At 47.1% G+C, this 18,109-nt stretch overlaps 1 protein-coding gene across 2 annotated transcripts in view; it reads right to left on the minus strand.

Annotated features, from left to right (window-relative positions):
• Positions 1-378: 378 nt before the first annotated feature.
• HS6ST2 (heparan sulfate 6-O-sulfotransferase 2) overlaps positions 379-18,109 on the minus strand; it is a 286,715-nt gene continuing 268,984 nt past the window's right edge. Inside the window, exon 3 of one of the 2 annotated variants that reach the window (XM_065900689.1) lies at positions 379-1,373. In XM_065900689.1, coding sequence (XP_065756761.1) covers positions 488-1,373 — 886 coding nt within the window. In that variant the 3' untranslated portion in view covers positions 379-487. The remainder of the gene's footprint in view (positions 1,374-18,109) is intronic. The other variant, XM_065900688.1, reaches the window with a different exon arrangement.

Genomic DNA, 18,109 nt, shown 5'->3' on the forward strand with positions numbered 1-18,109 from the left:
CAGAAGAAAATGAACAGTTTCGTGTTTAATTTTAGTTTCTTTTGTGTTATATTCATGCTTACCCCTGGAAAAAAATGTTTGCTTCCAAGACTGGGTTTCAACAGTGTATCATGAATAATGTAAAGTCCATTTCTTAGCTATAAGTTAAACGGCCACATTTTATGTTTTCATTTTGTCTCTATGACTAATTTAAGAACTTCTGAAAATATCTAAACAGCAATTTCTGATGAGTCTGGTTTGCCTTTTGGATTTTATAAATTCCCTATGAACAAAAAAGAAAAAAAGACAATTTAATTACATATTGAAATTTGTTTTACCCACGCACAGTAGAACACTGAATTGAAAGGCAACTGTAAAGGCAACATCTTAACTTTTGTAACTTCCAAACTTAAGGAAGCAGGATGTGTTTGGACACTCTCATGTTTGAAGACTTGCCCTATTTTGACTGGCGCTTTGGGAGAAGTGTGCAAAAGCCTTTGGGAGCCATTTAGCGCCATTTCTCTACACTGCCTATGTAGTCATGGGTGCCATTGCTGGTGTTGCCATCGCTCTGCTCTTGGCCAGGGCTCTGCTTCTGGCTTTCCCGATTCTCCTTCGGGCTCGGATTCTGACCCGAGCTCTGAGTCAGATTCTGAATCAGATTCTGAGTCACATTCTGATTGGCATTTAGGTTTGGGGTCTGACTCGGATTCTGACTCGGATTCTGGCTCTGGCCCTGACTCTGGCTCTGGAAATGGGTCTGAAGGAACCTTCCCTTCAGAAATTTGCGCTGTTCCTGACGCTTCCGCCTAGCTTCCTGATGCTCTTTCTGCCTCATAAACTGATACCTTTGCAAAAAGAGATCCTTTGCATAGCTGTACAATTCCATATCCAGAAAATTCAGTCCCTCAATACGCTTTTGGATTTCCTCATTGATCTCTACGCTAGAGGCCCTAGTGGTGTTATATTGGGTAAACGGCGAAATAAAGTTCATGTTGAAGGTTTTCTCAAACAGATACTGGGTCTTCCGCTGAAACTCGGTGAGGCCGAAGAACGCCATGTGCTTCAGATTCGATTTGGCGCTTTCCAGGAGGACCTTGTTCCTCTGCTTTTCGGGCATGACCGACAGGTTGTAGCAGCCGACGAGGGTCAGGTCAGAAAGCATGCGCACCTGGCGGTTGTTGGCTAGGTTATAGGGACAGTCCATGAACTCTTTCAGGGGGCAGCCAGACCAGTCGTCTCCAGTGTAGCAGCTGGGCAGCTCTTCGGAGGTTGGGGGCCTTCCATCGCAGACATGTAGGGACGCTTTCCATGTCGCCCCTCTCTGGACATGCCTCCACTCACTCAGGTACCGGGACACTGGGTCACGGAGGATGGTGATGTAGTGGAAGTTCCTATGGACAAAGCACAAAGGCCAACAGTCAGGGATTCGGGTGACATAAGTGGAGTCCGGGAGGTGCATGGCATATGTGATGTTCACTGGTCAGGAAGGAAGGCAAAAGGGAAATGATGGCGATCTGGTGGCAGTTGTCCTGTGAACTGTGCTATCGTCCCCTCTCTGAGTCCCACTAGCCTGTCCAGAGAGCTCATTTTTCACCCAATTCGCTGGTACTGCAGCTAAAGCACTACATCCGCGGAAACTCCCCTCCCCTCCCCTCCTTTCCCTGCTTTTCTCTCTCTCCAACCAATGACAAAGTCCTCCCAATGACCTCATTTATTTCATACTCCCCACCCCCAAACCCCCATTAACTGATCGTGAAAGGAGACTCAGTGGAAACACGTGATTTCACTGAAGTGATACGAGGTTGACAAGTGAGCTCAAGTTCTAATCTTTCTTACTAAATACACAAAAGCATTTTTCTAATATCTAGCCTAATCGGGATATCTTATTAAAGAACAAAACTTCATTGAAAGAGTGTGTGATATGATGCTTTTGATTCTGGCTGTTGTCATAACATCATGGCTCCTACGTGATGGCAGTGGAATGTGGAGATATGCAGCGCAGCCCGGGGGCCTCCAGAAATGGACATTGTGGTTAGTCACTGACTGAAATAGACATGGTAGCTGCCAATGGCACATATATAAGCTACTACCTTGGTTTCAGCCTTTGCTCACGTGCTAATATTCCCAGCAGAGGCAAGTTAACTCTATCAGTTCCAAAATGCCCCTTTTCTTTACCCACAGAAAGGACACCCTGATGTCAGCATGTGTGGAGGCTTTGCTGTGTGGCTGTCTTCAATTTAAAGCTGCAAACTGACCAAGTTCTTTGCTCAAATAGCAGACTAGGAAACATCGAAACCACACACCCACACACACCCATACATAGCAGGTGCACGCACACACGTGCACACCCACCCTCACCCCCCGCACACACACACCCCAGAAGCATCCCAGCTTATAATGTGATCGGGGAAAAGCAACTCAGCAGTTGTGCTTTCATAATAAATGAGCTTCCACTCAGGTTCAGTGGATAAAGGACGAGGTCGTGGATGAGCTGGCCTATCGTGGAAGGAAGACAAAAATAAACGCTGAATATTAACATTTAGTTTCTGAAAAGAAACCTGGGGAATGGCTTGCAGCTTCTCTGAAGTTTATTCATTCCCATCTGAGGGATGGTGGTTCTCTGAGTCTGGTGGCTGATATCCTCTGAGCAGACTCTCTTCCTAAGTCTTGGGCTTTGAGCAACGAAGGCACCTTGGGATCTATATCCCGTGTGCCTGTTCTGTGCGTGGTGTTTCCTCTGGCGTGACCTTCCTTCTTTAACTGAAAAATTCTAGGCATCCTTCGAGTTCCAGTCCAAGTACTATCTCTCCTCTGAGAAAATGTATCCCACCCCTTGCTGCCAACCGTCACCTCTTCCTCAGTGTCACTTCCACACTTGAACCTTTGTGAAAACACTTTTGATACTGAATTGCAATCAGTTGTTTGTATTTCTGCTTAAACTAGGTTTTCCAGGGCAGGGGCTTTAGGCATTCTTCTCCAACTCTCATCTCGTCCATTTCAGCTTTGTACCAGGCACAAAGCAGAATCTCCGGAACTCCCTTAATTACTTCTTTAATGAACTATCTCGGGAAGAGGGGGGAAAGAGTTTGGAACTGGGAAGGCCATGCGTCATTATATTAAAAACTCTGGCGAATCTAAGTGTCTGGCAAAAATTATAGAAAATTTTAAAAATCACCTTCTATGATTTTCTGGCATAAACAAGCATGGGGCACAGGAGAAGCATTGGGGAGTGAGGCTGGAGAGGGGGCCAAGGTGACCTTCACCTCTCTCAGTGCTTTTCCTGGGACCTGACTCTGCTGGTGCCACTCAAATTCATCTCTGTAGAGACCCACTGCTAACGAGTAGCAGCTTTTGTTCCCCAGTAGCCTCCTTGACCAACAAAGGTGACTGCTGTTCCCATGGGCTCTGCCCTTCCACTCCTAGCTTTGGTATTCATTCATTCATTCCTTCAGTACGGATTTATCAAGCCTTTATGCTAGGCCTGAGGCCATAGCTTTGTGGCAATTAGTCTGCTTATTTGGAAAAAAAAAAGAAATTTATGAAGTGCAGTGACACATTTGGATTAGTCTTTCAACCAGCTTTTCCAGGCATGCATCATAAATGGGTGCTTTAACCCCCATGATGGAGTCACCTTCATGCTCAGCTGACAGTCCTCTGTTCTACTGCTTTAAGCCTACAGTGACATCTTATGGTAAATTCTAGAGTGCACCCCTGTGCAAGCCTGCGGCTCTCCTACCTAAAATCTCTCCCTTGTCCTTCAGAGATCGCAACCAGCAGGGTTAGTGTCTGGACCAAAGCACCATTCCCATGTGGAGAGAGAGAGAGGCAGCGCAGGAAGGCAGAGGCAGACATTCACAGACGCTCTCATGTTATGGATGCGCGACTCCTCCCAGATGAAGGTCTCCGAGTGCCGTTATGAGAGGAGAGCCGTCCAAGGTGCGCAGCCTCGGTCTCCACACTGTAGGGATTATCACAGCAGCAGAGAAATTAGAGGCGTCTACACGCGTGCACGCACACGTGCTAGTGATGAGAGCTGCCCTCCACTCAGATGCCAATAGCTCTGGAGAGTCAGTGATTGCCAGCAGCCCCCTTCTTCCAGGGAAAATAGGCCCGGGGTGCCAGACTGCCTCAACTGGAAACACTTGATGCTGCTTGGAAAAAGTTCCCCTGGATGGAAAGGAAGATCCGCTGAAGGGTGGGTCTCCAAGACTGTCCAGTGGCCTCCCAAATGGCATAGTGTGTTGGAGGTGAGAAGGCAGGTGAGAATAACCCCTGGAAGGTTTTGTTGGGCAAAGGATCGAGGCTGCTCATTATTCTGAGTGAAGAGCTGTCAGGGAAATGTCAGAGAAGCCGTCTCCCCACCCAGAGCAACTGAGGATATGAAAGCCCAAGCCAATGGCACAGTGAGTGGAGAGGCAACTAGGCACAGAAACATGGGTGGCACTCTTCCAGCGCTCAGTTCTGTTCAAGCACCTGTGTGCCTGGCACTGAGAGAGGTCCTGGGGATGCCTAGAGGGCTAAGACTCGGGGCCCCTAGCGGAGCATTCCGTTCTAATGTGCTATTAATGACTGGAGCAGGGACAAGGCACAAAGAAAGCACCTTGCAGGGATGCTCAGCCTAGTCTAATGATAGAGGAAGAGTTTCTGTAGCTTTATTTTGAAAAACAAGGAAGAATTAGATGAGGCAAAAAGCAGAATGGAGTATGAGGCAGAAAGGTCAGCATGAGCAAAGGTACAGAGGCATAAACTAGCCTACTGTGTGTGGAGGAAGGGCACAGGAAACATCTTACTGGGAATTACGGGCCAGTGGCCGGAATGGAGGATGGAGAGGTAATTACGGACCGGGTCGTGGAAGGCCTCAGATGCCACATTAAAGAAGTTAGATTTCTGGGAATTCCCTGGTGGTCCGGTGGTTAGGACTCCACGCTTTCACTGCCGAGGGCCTGGGTTCAATCCCTGGTCAGGGAACTAAGATCCCGCAAGCCACGTGGCATGGCCAAAAAGGAAAAAGAAAAGAATTAGACTTCTGAAGGCAACAGGGAGGCCTTTTTAAAGGGTTTTAGGCAAGGGAGTAACATGATGAGATCTGCGTTTTAGAAAGATCACTGTATATGGTGTGTGGAATTGGGGAAATGAGTTGAGGTTACTATAGAAAACAAGACAGAAGAAGAGGGAGCAAACTAGAGAGATTTAGGAGGTCAAAGTAACAAGACTTAGTGACAAAATGAATATGGGGAGAGAGAGAAGGAGGGGTAAGGAGGCCTCCCAGGTCTCTGGCTGAATGGACAAATAGAGCCTCAGACAGGGATCTGGGCTTCAGATGTGGAGTTGTCAGCAAAACGTGGTAGTTTCAGACCTTGAGGACTTACTTAGGATCGGTTTTTAATTCCACAAGTGTGGCTTCAGGTATTTGAAGACAGCATTCCAGTACCCCGAGGTTTCTTTTCTTCATGCTAAATATGGTTTTCAACTGTTCTCTCCACTGCTTCAGGTCCCCTCACTATCCTTTTGCTTGCCTCTGAATATATTCTACTTTATTGGAACATGCCCTCTAGGCACAGTCTGACAAGGAACAAGTAGGGACAGTCTATCTCCCCCCTCATTCTTGACACCATTTCTCTTCACGTGGCCTCATATCACATCAGCCTTTCTGGCAGACGCGTCACAGCACTGACACACTGTCAACGACCTTCTTGCATTCTTTTACACACAGGCCATTTGGAAACCCAATCTCCTTTGTCCAGAACTGATGCAGTTTGTTTGTGGCCCTGTTTAACTTCTTCTTGGTAGAGGAAGTCTAAGCCTGTCAAAACGCATCTGGGGGCTTCCCTGGTGGCGCAGTGGTTGAGAGTCCGCCTGCCGATGCAGGGGACTCGGGTTCGTGCCCCGGTCCAGGAAGATCCCACATGCCGCGAAGCGGCTGGACCCGTGAGCCATGGCCGCTGAGCCTGCGCATCCGGAGCCTGCGCTCCGCAACGGGAGAGGCCACAACAGCGAGAGGCCCGCGTACCGCAAAAAACAAAAAAACCCACATCTGGATTCTGATCATATCGCCCAATATCTTCACCATATCTTCTTATTTTCTTCTGGCAATGCCTGGATCCAGGCATTGATTAAAACAGAACAAGATGCAGGTGAGAGCAGATCTTTGGTAGCTGCTGGAAATCTCCCTTCGAGTTGACATAAACCCGAAGGGTGCTGCTGAATGGTCTGATTTAATTTTAAACGAGTGAGCCAAGCTCAGCCACAGAAAAATCACACTCAGCCTGTTTCAGTTAGTAGTGATTGGACAGGAATATCTTGTGACCAACCATGTCATTTCATTAAGATGACCGGGTGTCACAGCTTTACAGTCATGACTCCCCCTCAGTTACCCGAGTTGACCCCCTCAGTTACCCAAGTTGATTTAAAGACCATTGTTTGGTGCCTTTGTATGCCCATGGTTTCTCGACAGGCAGGACACAGTGAAAGGTTTGCCACCCTCTACAAGTCTAGGCCAACTTTTATGTGTCATTGGTAAGCAATTGTGGAAAAACAGCAAAGAAAGAGTTGTCCAAGCAAGAAACCTGGAGGCCGTCTTTGACTTCTCTATCTCGCTTACCTCCAACGTCTGAATTTTCCCTAAGTCCTGCTGATTCTAGTTCTTAAGAGCTCACAAATCCATCCTTTTACCACTGCCTGGAGTTAGGCACTCATCACGTCTCTACTCAATCACTGCATCAGCATCCTGGCCACCTCCTTGTCTCCAGCCTCACATCCATTCCACACCCCCATATGGCACGCATCTGACCTACCACTCCCTAGTTAAGACCTCTTAATGGCTCCCTATCAATTATGACATGAGGTTCAAGCTCTTCCACATGCCAGACACAGCCCTGTGGGACCTGGCAACAACATTTCTTTCTCTCCAGCCTTATCTCTATCAAGCTCCCTCTACACAAGTCTTTCCCAACCATGAGTAATTTTGCATCGCCCCCTCCACTTCCCTTCCCTGACTCTAGGACCTTTGGAAATATCTGGAGACATTTTGGTTGTCACAACTGGGGGTCAGGTGCTACTGGCATCTAGTGGGTTGAGTCTAGGGATGCTGCTGAACAGCCTACAATGCGGACTATTGACTAATTATCAGTAGTGCCAAGGTTGAGAAACCCCGCTCTATACTCTACATTCCAAGTATGCAAATGTAATCTTAATATTCCAAATTGGTCCCAGGCAAAGATCCTACAGGCCCTTTTCCTTTGTATATGGAGTGCCTACTCTTTGGAAGGGCTTCGATCTGTCCTTTGTACGTTACCTGGAAACCTCCAAGACTCAACTCTCCAAAGATTGCCTCTTCCGCTTTCCCTGACCTTCCTGGGCAGAGTTAACTGCCCTGGTATTCCTCTGTTCCAGCTGTGCTGGTATTCTCCTATTGTAGCGTTTATCACCATGGGCTGTGATAGTCTAGTGATTTGTCGGCTTCACCCATTGGACTATGAGCTCTGGAAGGGTAGGGACTGAGTAGCATTTGTCAACATGAGCTCCTCTGGGCCTGGCACAATGTTTGACATAAAATAAGTGATTAATAAAAGATTGTTGAATGAATGGCTGTAGCAGAAGCAGCAGAGCATACCATGAGCTAATGGGAAAATGCCTATCATTTTCTTTGATAAGGAGAAACCACTAGATGTCAGTATTAAATAACAGATATACCATTTTACACCTGTGCTGGAACATTTTAAGGAGCTTTAGCTATGAAGGAGATCTAGTTATATTTAGCAGTTGTCCCTGACTTTCTGTGTAGTAGCCCAATGTTAAAGAAGGCTGGGAAGTTTAAGGATATTAAGAGTAAGTGAATGGATAAAAACAAGAACCATACAGTTTTCATTTTCATTGAAAGAGATTATTCTGAAATAAGTACCTGAGTTCTAAGTCACAGAATCCGAGACTTGGCAGAGCAAGAAGAAACCTTTGAGGTGGCAAATTATCTAAATCAAAGTCTTCACTTTACAGGTGAAGAAATGAAGGCCCTGAGAGGCAAAGATTTGCCTACAAGTCACAAATTGCAAGTAGCTCTTGGGAATCAACCTAACTGCAAGGAATATTCCTGGGCTGAAGGCCTGTATTTTTAGTAGCTCCTGTCTTTGTGTCGGTTAATTACCTAGGATGGCACAATAAACCGTGCCTGGAAGAGCCCACTAACCCTCAAGAAGGGGAAGCATCTGACTGCAGAGAGCAGGCATTTCCTTACACCAACGGCATAGCCAGGAGCTGGGAGCCTTCGTGCCTGGCACTTACACATTAACTCCCAACAATACTGTGAATCAGATATTATCATTCCCATTTTGAGGATGAAGAAGCTGAGACTAACAGATATGATTTGACCCAGTGTCACAAGTTAAAGTAGGGATGCTCAGACATGAACCAGTTTCTCTTTGACTCTAGAACCTGGATTCTTCCCATCTTACTGCTGGGACACAAACCCAGGATTTCTGCTCCTATGAACAAGCTAAGGAAGTGGTTCTCAAATTGTGGCCCCAGAATCAAGCAGCATCATCAGTATCACTTCATAAATTGTTAGAAATTCACATTCTTGGGTCTACCCACTGAAGCAGAAACTCAGGGGCTGGAGCCTAGCGATCTGTTTTAACAAGCCCTCTGGGAAATTCTGATGGACGTGTGCTCGAGTATGAGAACCACGGTCCTAGGCATGTGGCTTCAGATATCAAAAGTCCCTCAGAGATCCCAGGAGTGCCCAGAGTATGGACAAGTGACCCCAAGAGGAAAAAGCATGACAAAACAAGTCTAAGGATGCGCATTGCTGTCCAGGGAAAGCCCAGGGACCTTGGCCTGAGCAAAGTTATGAGGATTATGCTGTAAACATTTACTTTCCTTTAAGGCCACTGGTTCACAAAAGGCCACAATCAGGTTTTTCCTGCACCACTCAAAGTGGAAATAAATATTAACATCATTTTTTTATGGAAGAAGACCAGCAAAACTGTACAAGTTAAGGTCACAGGAGTGATCAATAAAAAGTTAATTTAAGAAAGGAAACAAATTCTTAGCCCAAATCAGTAGGACTGAACATTTTGGTATACCTGTAGCTTAGTTTTGTGTTTTATTTATTTTTATTTTTATTTTTTTTTTTTTGCGGTACGCAGGCCTCTCACTGCTGTGGCCTCTCCCGTTGCGGAGCACAGGCTCCGGACGCGCAGGCTCAGCGGCCATGGCTCACGGGCCCAGCCGCCCCGCGGCACGCGGGATCCTCCCGGACCGGGGCACGAACCCGTGTCCCCTGCATCGGCAGGTGGACTCTCAACCACTGCGCCACCAGGGAAGCCCTGTGTTTTATTTTTAAAGTTCAGCCTTTGCACATCTTATTCTTGGAGTAATGATGAGTGGTACAGAAATAAGAACTGTGGTTGGTGGTCCTAAGCAGACTTGGGAGGGGGGCTGTACATGACGTTGGGTCATTAATGCCGAAGGTCTGGTCTCCTTCCTTGGTTAGTGATGTCTAAACCAACTGCACGGGTCCTCCCATTGCATGTAAACAACTCGGTCAAAGCAAGGAGGATGGCTTGCAGATCAAACAACATTAACATATGAACACAGATGAAACGAAAGTATAGTTAAATGATTCAAAGGCAAATATGCCTCTGATGCGATTGGATCCCCCAAGCCCTGGGGGTACCATTTTAACTGTTTTTCTTGTGTGACTCATATACCAGCAGTCCCCAAAGAGGAGTCCCATAAATGCTGTGATCAGCAGTGGCAGCAGCCTCATAAAAGAAGTGTGGAACTTGGGACTTCCCTGGTGGCGCAGTGGTTAAGAATCCGCCTGCCAGTGCAGGGGACAAGGGTTCGAGCCCTGGTCCGAAGACCCCACATGCCGCAGAGCAACCAAGCCCGTGCGCCACAACTACTGAGCCCGTGTGCCACAACTAGTGAAGCCCGTGCACCTAGAGCCCATGCTCCTCAACAAAAGAAGCCACCGCAATGAGAAGCCCGCGCACCTCAATGAAGAGTAGCCCCCGCTCGCCACAGCTAGAGAAAGCCCGCACGCAGCAACGAAGACCCAACACAGCCAAAACAAATTAATTAATTAATTTTAAAAAGAACAGTGAATTCTCATGGCCTTTAAAAAACTTTTTTAAAAAAGAAGTGTGGGACTTGAAGAGGGGACAACTTTGAAGTGGGTGGATGCTCATTTAGATGTGTTGTCTTTGGTACATTTGTCAAAACAGTCTTGTGGCTTAGTAGTCATGTTCCGTCTAGCGAGAAGAGTGAGCCCTTACAGTCACATAAAGTGCGTTACTTACGATCACTTGATTGTCTTCACAACACTAGGAAGACCTAAATGATCTGGATGCTGAATTTCTCTCTTTTTCTCCTTCAGGCTGATGCTCACAACTAGGCCAGGCTCTCCCGGGCAACCCAGGAGAGGTGGGGAAAAGGACCAATCCTTGGGAGCCCACTGATCTATAAGACAGCCACGACTTTCACTGGCTCTTTGAATGGGTTGACTTAGAGTCCTTAGTGGTACACAGGCATTCCAGGAAAAGCATCTACTGGACATAAAACCAACTCGGAAAAGGCTGAAGTTCTCACACTCCCCAAATAAGCCATCCAGTTCTCCTTGCAGGGAGTTTTCTGCTATTCTTCACACCTCACCCAAGGGAGCAGTTCTGTGTATGTAAACTGACACCTTAATCAATGCCTTAATTAATTGTTTCCTCCCCCCCTCTGGTTAACTGAAGGTTAGCCTGTGTGTATTGTGAGGGAACATTCAACGAAGCACAAATGGGATTTCCTTAAACAGAAGGATGTTTTTCTATGCCATTCTTCTTTTCTTTCTTTTACAAGGCAGGAAAATGATGGTTTCTTATTTGGTGAAAGGGAAGAAAAGAAGATTTCTTATGCCTGTAAATTCAAACCCAACGTGGAACTCTTCACACAATAAGTCCTGGTGATATTTACTTCTTTTTAAAGGAAATCTAGCTCTCCTCCTTCCCAAAGCCCAGTAGGCTCCAAAGTACATAAATCTAAGGACTTTTGCAAACAGTGAGAAAGCTGAGATTTTTAACAAGATGTGAAATTCCAAGCTTTATGACCTGTAAGTTACCAGACTTCACCCAGAGTCCATGCAACTGCTTGGCAGCATGAAAAGTTTTGTAGCTTACACTGCCCCCTGAAATTTTTTGCATTCTAAAATTACTCTGTGAGTCTCGGATCATTAATACTCAGTGTGGTTCTGAGGTGGAAAGAACTTTTAGAGAAAAACCCTTTCAGTGTGAAGGGGTACGATCTATCTATGTCCCATGGAGACCAGTTCTGCCACTGATTAACAGACTCAGGCTTCCTGCCTTCTCCCTCCCCACATGGTATTTCTCAGCTTCCGGAGTGTTTCCATGTGGCATCCCCCTGGCAAACTGTCATCCCCTGAGGGTTGGCATCTGGGGCAGCCAGGGAGAGGGGTTGGTTTTCTTCCTCCCTCCAAAAGAGCGGGCAGAGGTGAAAAGGGGTAAACTTCACCCCCCAGGGGACAGGAGGAAGTCGGGACAAATGTCTAAATGCCTCCCCTGGGACCACCATGGCTGATGCCTTGCTATTTGGATAAGCATCCTTGGTATCTCTTGTCGTGGGTGTCAGTGAAGATAAAATGGGTGATATATATAAAGTTCTTGGAACCGAGCTTGGAAGCCAGCACTGCACAAATGTTAGTCACCATTGTTGTCATTGTTGTAACTGTTGTTGCTGTACAGATTGGGGTATTCAGCTAAAAGATGTTATTCAGTCCTCCTAAAATCACAAAGCTGGCTAATGACTGTCTGTCAGGTCCGTGTGACTCCTGAGCCCAGACTCCTGCCCTCCGCCCTGGCTGATGGTGCCCTATTTGGTCTTTGGCCAGGTGTATCTGAGCCTGCAGCTGGTGTGCTCTCTCTGGGTTGTACATCCCCACTTGGACGTGGGCACTGAGCACAGCCTAAGGAGTTACAGGCCAAGGGCACAACTGGCCTGGCCAGAGCAGGAAGTTTCAGGAGGAGGGCGGTTGGATATGCCAGGATGTGAAAGGAGGGGCTGGGTCCGTGGTTTCTGCGAGCCCCTCAGAGCGATGGGACGTGAGCACGGCAGAGCTGGGGGCCCCCGCTACCCATCGCACAGATGAGGAAACCAGAGAGCTGGCTCCCCTGCCATCTCCAGATTGTGAGAAATCTGGAGCCCCTCGGGATCCTTGCTTTAGGGACTTCCCCAAAGACAGGGACTCAAGTAACAGGCCTTTTGCAGATGGTAGGCCGTCAACAAATAGCGTTCAAGGTCATTCTGAGCCAGCACCTCGGGTGTGCTTTGGAGAAATCGTTAGAGGAGAACGGGTGGGGATAAATGCCTGCTCTCAGCATCGTGCTATTTTCCAGAGCAGCACAAGGGAAAAGTCTCCCCCTCGATGAAGGCTGCCCTTCTCGTGTCCTGGGTTGATGTTAATGAGCTCTAATATTGTTGTAAGGTGCTGAGAGAGACGAAGCGCAAACCCTGGCTTTTGTGGGGAAAACAGACCTCGTTTACCATTTAAACTGTGAAGACCGGGAGCCATTCAGAACTTCCAGGGCTGGCAGGGTCGTGCCTCCTTTCCCCTGGGAGAGCTTTTTTTTTCTGCAGGTATTCAGGCTGCAAGAGTCACGATTACTGGATAACGCGGCTGTGCTGTATGTGTGTGGAAATGAGCATTATATACAGCACCAGGCACAGCCTGGTTTCCTCACAATGATAACACTGGAAACGGAAAACGAACTCACTAATTCCCCATCCAACCTCTCTACCTCAAAAAAGGATCCCATGTCACGCTGGAGTGAGTACAGGAAGGGGCACCAAAGACAGAAAGATTGTGCTGGAGCAGAAAGAATGATTTTGAGTAGATAAGAGACTGGATAACCGTGTTTCCCCTCTAAGGCAAAAGAGGACCTTCTCTGGAAGCAGTGGTGCCCTCCTCAGCCACTGCCCAGTCACAGGCTGCTTCTCCAGTTTACAACTGAGTATCGCACTGGAATGACCCGAGTCCTGGGGAAAAGATATTTTTGTACCTGTCCAAAATGCGCCAGAGTGGGAAAACTTACAGTGTGTGAAAACAGACAGTGACAGATGTTGTGAAATAGAAGTCCTGGTTCCATTTTGGTTGGTGAAAGCACAGACAGCCCACAATTTTTGACAGAGTAGAAACTCTATTTATTTATTTAGGCCTCGCCACATGGCTTGCGGGATCTTAGTTCCCCGACCAGGAATTGAACCCGGTCCACGGCAGTGAATGCGCGGAGTCCTAACCACTGGACCGCCAAGGAATTCCCTAGAAACTCTTTTGAGATGGCACTTTCCAAGCAGCATCTTGGGCCAGATGGAGCCCTATTTTTCTGAGAAGGGGTGGGGCCATCTTCTAGTCACAGTGGGGAGCTGCTCTCCAGATGGGGGAGAACCAGGTTCTGTGTGCGTAAACCGGCCCACCTGGTGAAAGTGAACCCCTCGTGACGGGCACTGATGGCAGCACCCACAGGTGAAGGCCACAGACCCATATTTCGCACAGAATAGCAGGGCCGGCAAGCCCCTCGGAGGTCATTTGGTCCAATCATTTTACAAACGAGAACAGCAGAGCCCAGAGATAAAAGATAGGGGCTTGCCTGGGGTCACATGAACCGTCTGTGGCAGAGCCGTGATCCGAAACCAAGTCACTGACTCCTTCCTCAAGTTTCAAAGATCATGCTCCAGGTGACTGACAAACAGGAACCAGCTTCAGGAAAAGGCAGCCCCTCTGTTTGGTTAGAAGCTCACTTATTCTCCACTGCAAGATTTGAAAGCCATAAAGAAGGACTAAAAGTCAATGCTCATATGGTAGTTCTATTTGTAGCTTTTTAAGGAACCTCCATACTGTTCTCCATAGTGGCTGTACCAATTCACATTCCCACCAGCAGTGCAAGAGTGTTCCCTTTTCTCCACACCCTCTCCAGCATTTATTGTTTCTAGATTTTTTGATGATGGCCAGATAGCTAGTGGTAAGCCGCATAGCACAGGGAGATCAGCTCCGTGCTTTGTGACCGCCTGGAGGGGTGGGATAGGGAGGATGGGAGGGAGGGAGACGCAAAAGGGAAGAGATATGGGAACATATGTATATGTATAACTGATTCACTTTGTTATAAAGCAGAAACTAACACACCATTGTAAAGCAATTATACTCTAATAAAGTTGTAAAAAAAAAAGTCAATGCTCAGACTAAGAGATGTCTGACTCTGATTTTCTAATCGAAGGCAAATGCTTGAGGGTGCAACACCCTCGGAATCTTCCATTAATCATTGACTCTGAAGACATGTCAGTGGGGAGTCAGATTCATTTACATGCTGCAGGAACCACCGACAGAGCTTTCTCCCGGGGCTTGGCTTTTCTCCCTGGAATCAAGGTTAATTCTCAGACATAGTGACCCACAAGAAGTTGGATTGAAGGCCCCAGATGATTACTCTAAATGACATCCCCCTTCCCACAATGGTTTTTCAGAAAGGTCATCTGAAAAAAATCCACTGATATCCTGGGACAAGGAAGGAAGGAGGGGAGGAGAGAGGAGGGCAGGGAAGGAAGGAAAAAGGGAAGGCTGGTCAACAACAATCAGAAGTTTCACGTGAAATGATGGATGACTCACTGCTCTTATATCTTTCGTTCCTCACACAGGACAAAATATAGAACTACCATTTTACAGATGAAGTTTGAAATTCAAACAAAGGAAGTGACTTGCCCAAGGATACACAACTCATCAGCAATAGATCTAGGACCATAACCCAAGTCCCCTAACTACCAATTCTCTGTTTTCCCTACCATTCCCTGTTGCACATTAAGCCCCCAATGGCTGTCTGAACAGTCTATTTCTCTTGTTTTGTCTTTCCAACCAGGCTGTACATTCCTTAAAGGTCAAGACTACTTGGGGGAATTCCGTGGTGGTCCAGTGGTTAGAACTTGGTGCTTTCACTGCTGTGGCAGGGGTTCAATCCCTGGTCAGGGAACTAAGATCCCACAAGCCAAGTGGTGTGGGGGGAAAAAAAAAGATGGTAATCAAATAGTATGTACAGCATTATTTTAAAACAAAAAAGACTCCTTGGCATGTCTCCCGTCTCTCAGCACTGGGCCTAGCACCTTATGGGAATGCAGACTGGTGGGCCAGTTAATGGAACATTTACCATGAAGCCTTGGAATTGGCCAGGATATTCTTTTTTGTCTTCTTCCACCTCTCTGTGCATCAGCTCCTCCTCTCAGATTATTCACCACTAAACAGAGCTCAAGGGCATTATTCCCCAAGCCACACAGGCCTCTTACTCCCAACATTACCCTGCCTCTGGCTTGCTGCCACTCCTCCGGCCCCAGCGTTGGCATTCCCTAGCCAGGAGAGACTGTTGCACGTGCAATACCACCTGAAAGGGTGAAGAAGGCCCCTTCCCCCCAAACACTTCCTCACTGAAGCCCCAAATCTCACCCTTAGTTAGAATTTTGTTTGCCCTTCATGATGGCTAGAAGCTGTTGCCCTCCAGTCTTCACCATCCCTGTCCTACACCTCCCCTTTCCTCTCGCCTTTTCCTGCTGGACTCTCTCAGCTTAGGCTGTTCAGAACCTTAGATATGGAAAGAAAGTGCTTAGAAAAACTCCATTCATCAAAGTGTCCCGTACTTGGCGCCACCAGAAGGATTTCCATTCTAGAGAGGCATCCCCTGAGGGGCAGTGCTGCGCCCTCTTCACCTAGGAGAGAATTTCACAGCCTGCAGGTGACTGGTTACCGCGTGCCGGTGAAAGTCTGCTTCAATAGTCTCAGTCAGGATGCCTGATCCTTTATGCTCAAAGAAAGCACAGGAATTGAAAATGAGGCCATTTGGTGATGGTCTTGATCAGACTGCTTTTCCTTTCCAGAATCATGAATCAGTCATGAACACACTAAGGTTTGATTTCCCTAGGGCTATTTTTGAAGTCCTCTTGTTTCCCTGCCCCACCTCTTTCCCATTTAACATTCAGGAGTCAAGATGTTACAAGAAATGTGTGAGGGGAGAACACAGCAACCTTCACCTTCTGTGTGGTGAGAAAATGTGTTGTGTTGACAGTTGAAATACGGGCAGGTGCATTTTGGAGAGGCCGGTGTTGCCGCATTTCAGTGTACCAAGCATAGTTCAGGTGACAGGTGAGTCACCTTTGAGGTTCTTAAATAATTTGAAATATTTCTATTTCTCAGGTCATTTTCAAGGCTTAAAGAGCTATTATTCCAAACATTTTTGAAGGCATAACACTCTCTTTGTCCTCTTCTTCTGAAAAGTTCTCTATCGCAAAGATTTTTTTTTTAAACAAAGCACATTTTCTTTCTCTCTCATTAGATCTTTACAACATGCCTGTGAAATTGACAGGTCCAGTCCATTTCATAGATGCAGGTATTAGTGCACAGACAGGTGAAAGGTCACGCAGCTAGTAAGGAATCAAGTCACCTATGTCTGAAACCCACGTCTAGACATCCGGACTCGTCTTGCTACCTCATGCCACTGTGCTCATTTATTTGAGAATGAAAGGAATTTCGCGTGAAGCGGTGCAGAGCTTTCTGCAACACCCTAATAGGACATGCCACCAGGGCCAGCCTCGTTGGGTGGCAGAATTTTCAGGGGTGCTGGGAAGCAGAGCTCCCCCTCTCACAGTTGGCCAGGAAACCACAATGTAAGGTTTATTCCATTCCTTTAAGGATCTGCCCCCTGTGTCGGGGGTAGTGGGTCATAAGCCACTAAGACTTACCAGTCATTTAGATGTCAGAGGGTCTAAATGACCTCTAAGATATCGCTCCTGTAAGTTTAATCATCAGATCTCACGCTGGGGAGGGGGAAAGGTGGTGTGCAGGACGTGTAAAGAGACGGGCATCAAGTTTTGAGGAAGAAACAGGAAACTAAGGAAGAAAACTGAGTACACCAAAGGCAAATGTGGCAGCCTTAGAATTTTTCGGGGGCTAAGGACCCGTCAAGAATCTCTGGTTTAAAAGTAAGTGTAAAAGCAAAGATATAAAGGGTAAAGCACAAGGCTTTGCAGGGAAAATTAGCAGACTGATTTTTCATTGAATAATGCCCACGATTTATCACTAAGTTACTGGTCCAAAAGTATCTTCCATCCTATCCCTGCTCCCCTGCACATGGAATCCCACACGCTCAGCCAACCAAACTCTCCCTCCTTGTGCCTTACAAGCCTCCTCACGCCTCTGCTTCCGCTGGTCCCCCAGGCACACTGCCTGCTCCTCTCTACCTCTCTCCAAACAGGTCTTCTCCAGCCTTCCTTCCTCCTGATGGCCATAGTTGAAGCAGCCACACCTTCCTTGGAGTCTGTAGAAAGGGTTATCTTGACTTCTCTCCGGGAACTCTGTTCATCTGACTTTGCGATGTTGGTGTTCATGTCCAAGTCCCCTTTTCCCTCCAAGACCACGGGCATCGTGGAAAGAGGGTAGGACTGGGTCTTCTTTATATCTCTTCTCCTCTCTCCCCATGGACGTAGCTGACCCCGAGTCTTGGGAAGCAGTCAGCCACTGATAAATACTTTGTACTTAAGAGCTCTGTCTCTCGGGTTAGAAAGTTCTGGAAGCAAGCCCCAGCTATGGAACCTTGGGCAAATTACTTAACCTCTCGGTCTTCGTTTCCTCAGCTCTAGGCACCAATCTCACGGTGTTGTGATTAACACGATGCAGGTCGCCTGGTACGTGTTCCACAATTATTTGCTATTAATATCATTTTTCTCTTAGTGAAATGCGCAGTCCTCTCAGGGTCCCTTTATCAATCACCCAAAAGAGACATCATCCCAGAAGCAAAGGGAATCGTGTCAGGAGGGTTTGTTCAATGCCCTGACTCACACTCTAATTATAGCAATATTTACCTCATCAAAATGCGGGGAAGGACAGGAACTGGTTTCAACCTGAATCCAATATTTCTGGGGCCCGCACGCTGAATGCTGCCGACGTCTCCACTCCCTGAGCAGCGGTTTGTAGAGATGGAATAGCGGCAGTTTTTCATTTTCCAGAGTCCACTCACCCTTCCAAGAATCTCAATGCCTCATTGATTCATAATACAGTACATAAAGATTTCATTTTTCCTGTCCACAGTGATACATTATGGAA

This window comes from Phocoena phocoena, chromosome X (assembly GCF_963924675.1).
Source record: "Phocoena phocoena chromosome X, mPhoPho1.1, whole genome shotgun sequence".
In the NCBI taxonomy this organism is placed as follows: domain Eukaryota; kingdom Metazoa; phylum Chordata; class Mammalia; order Artiodactyla; family Phocoenidae; genus Phocoena; species Phocoena phocoena.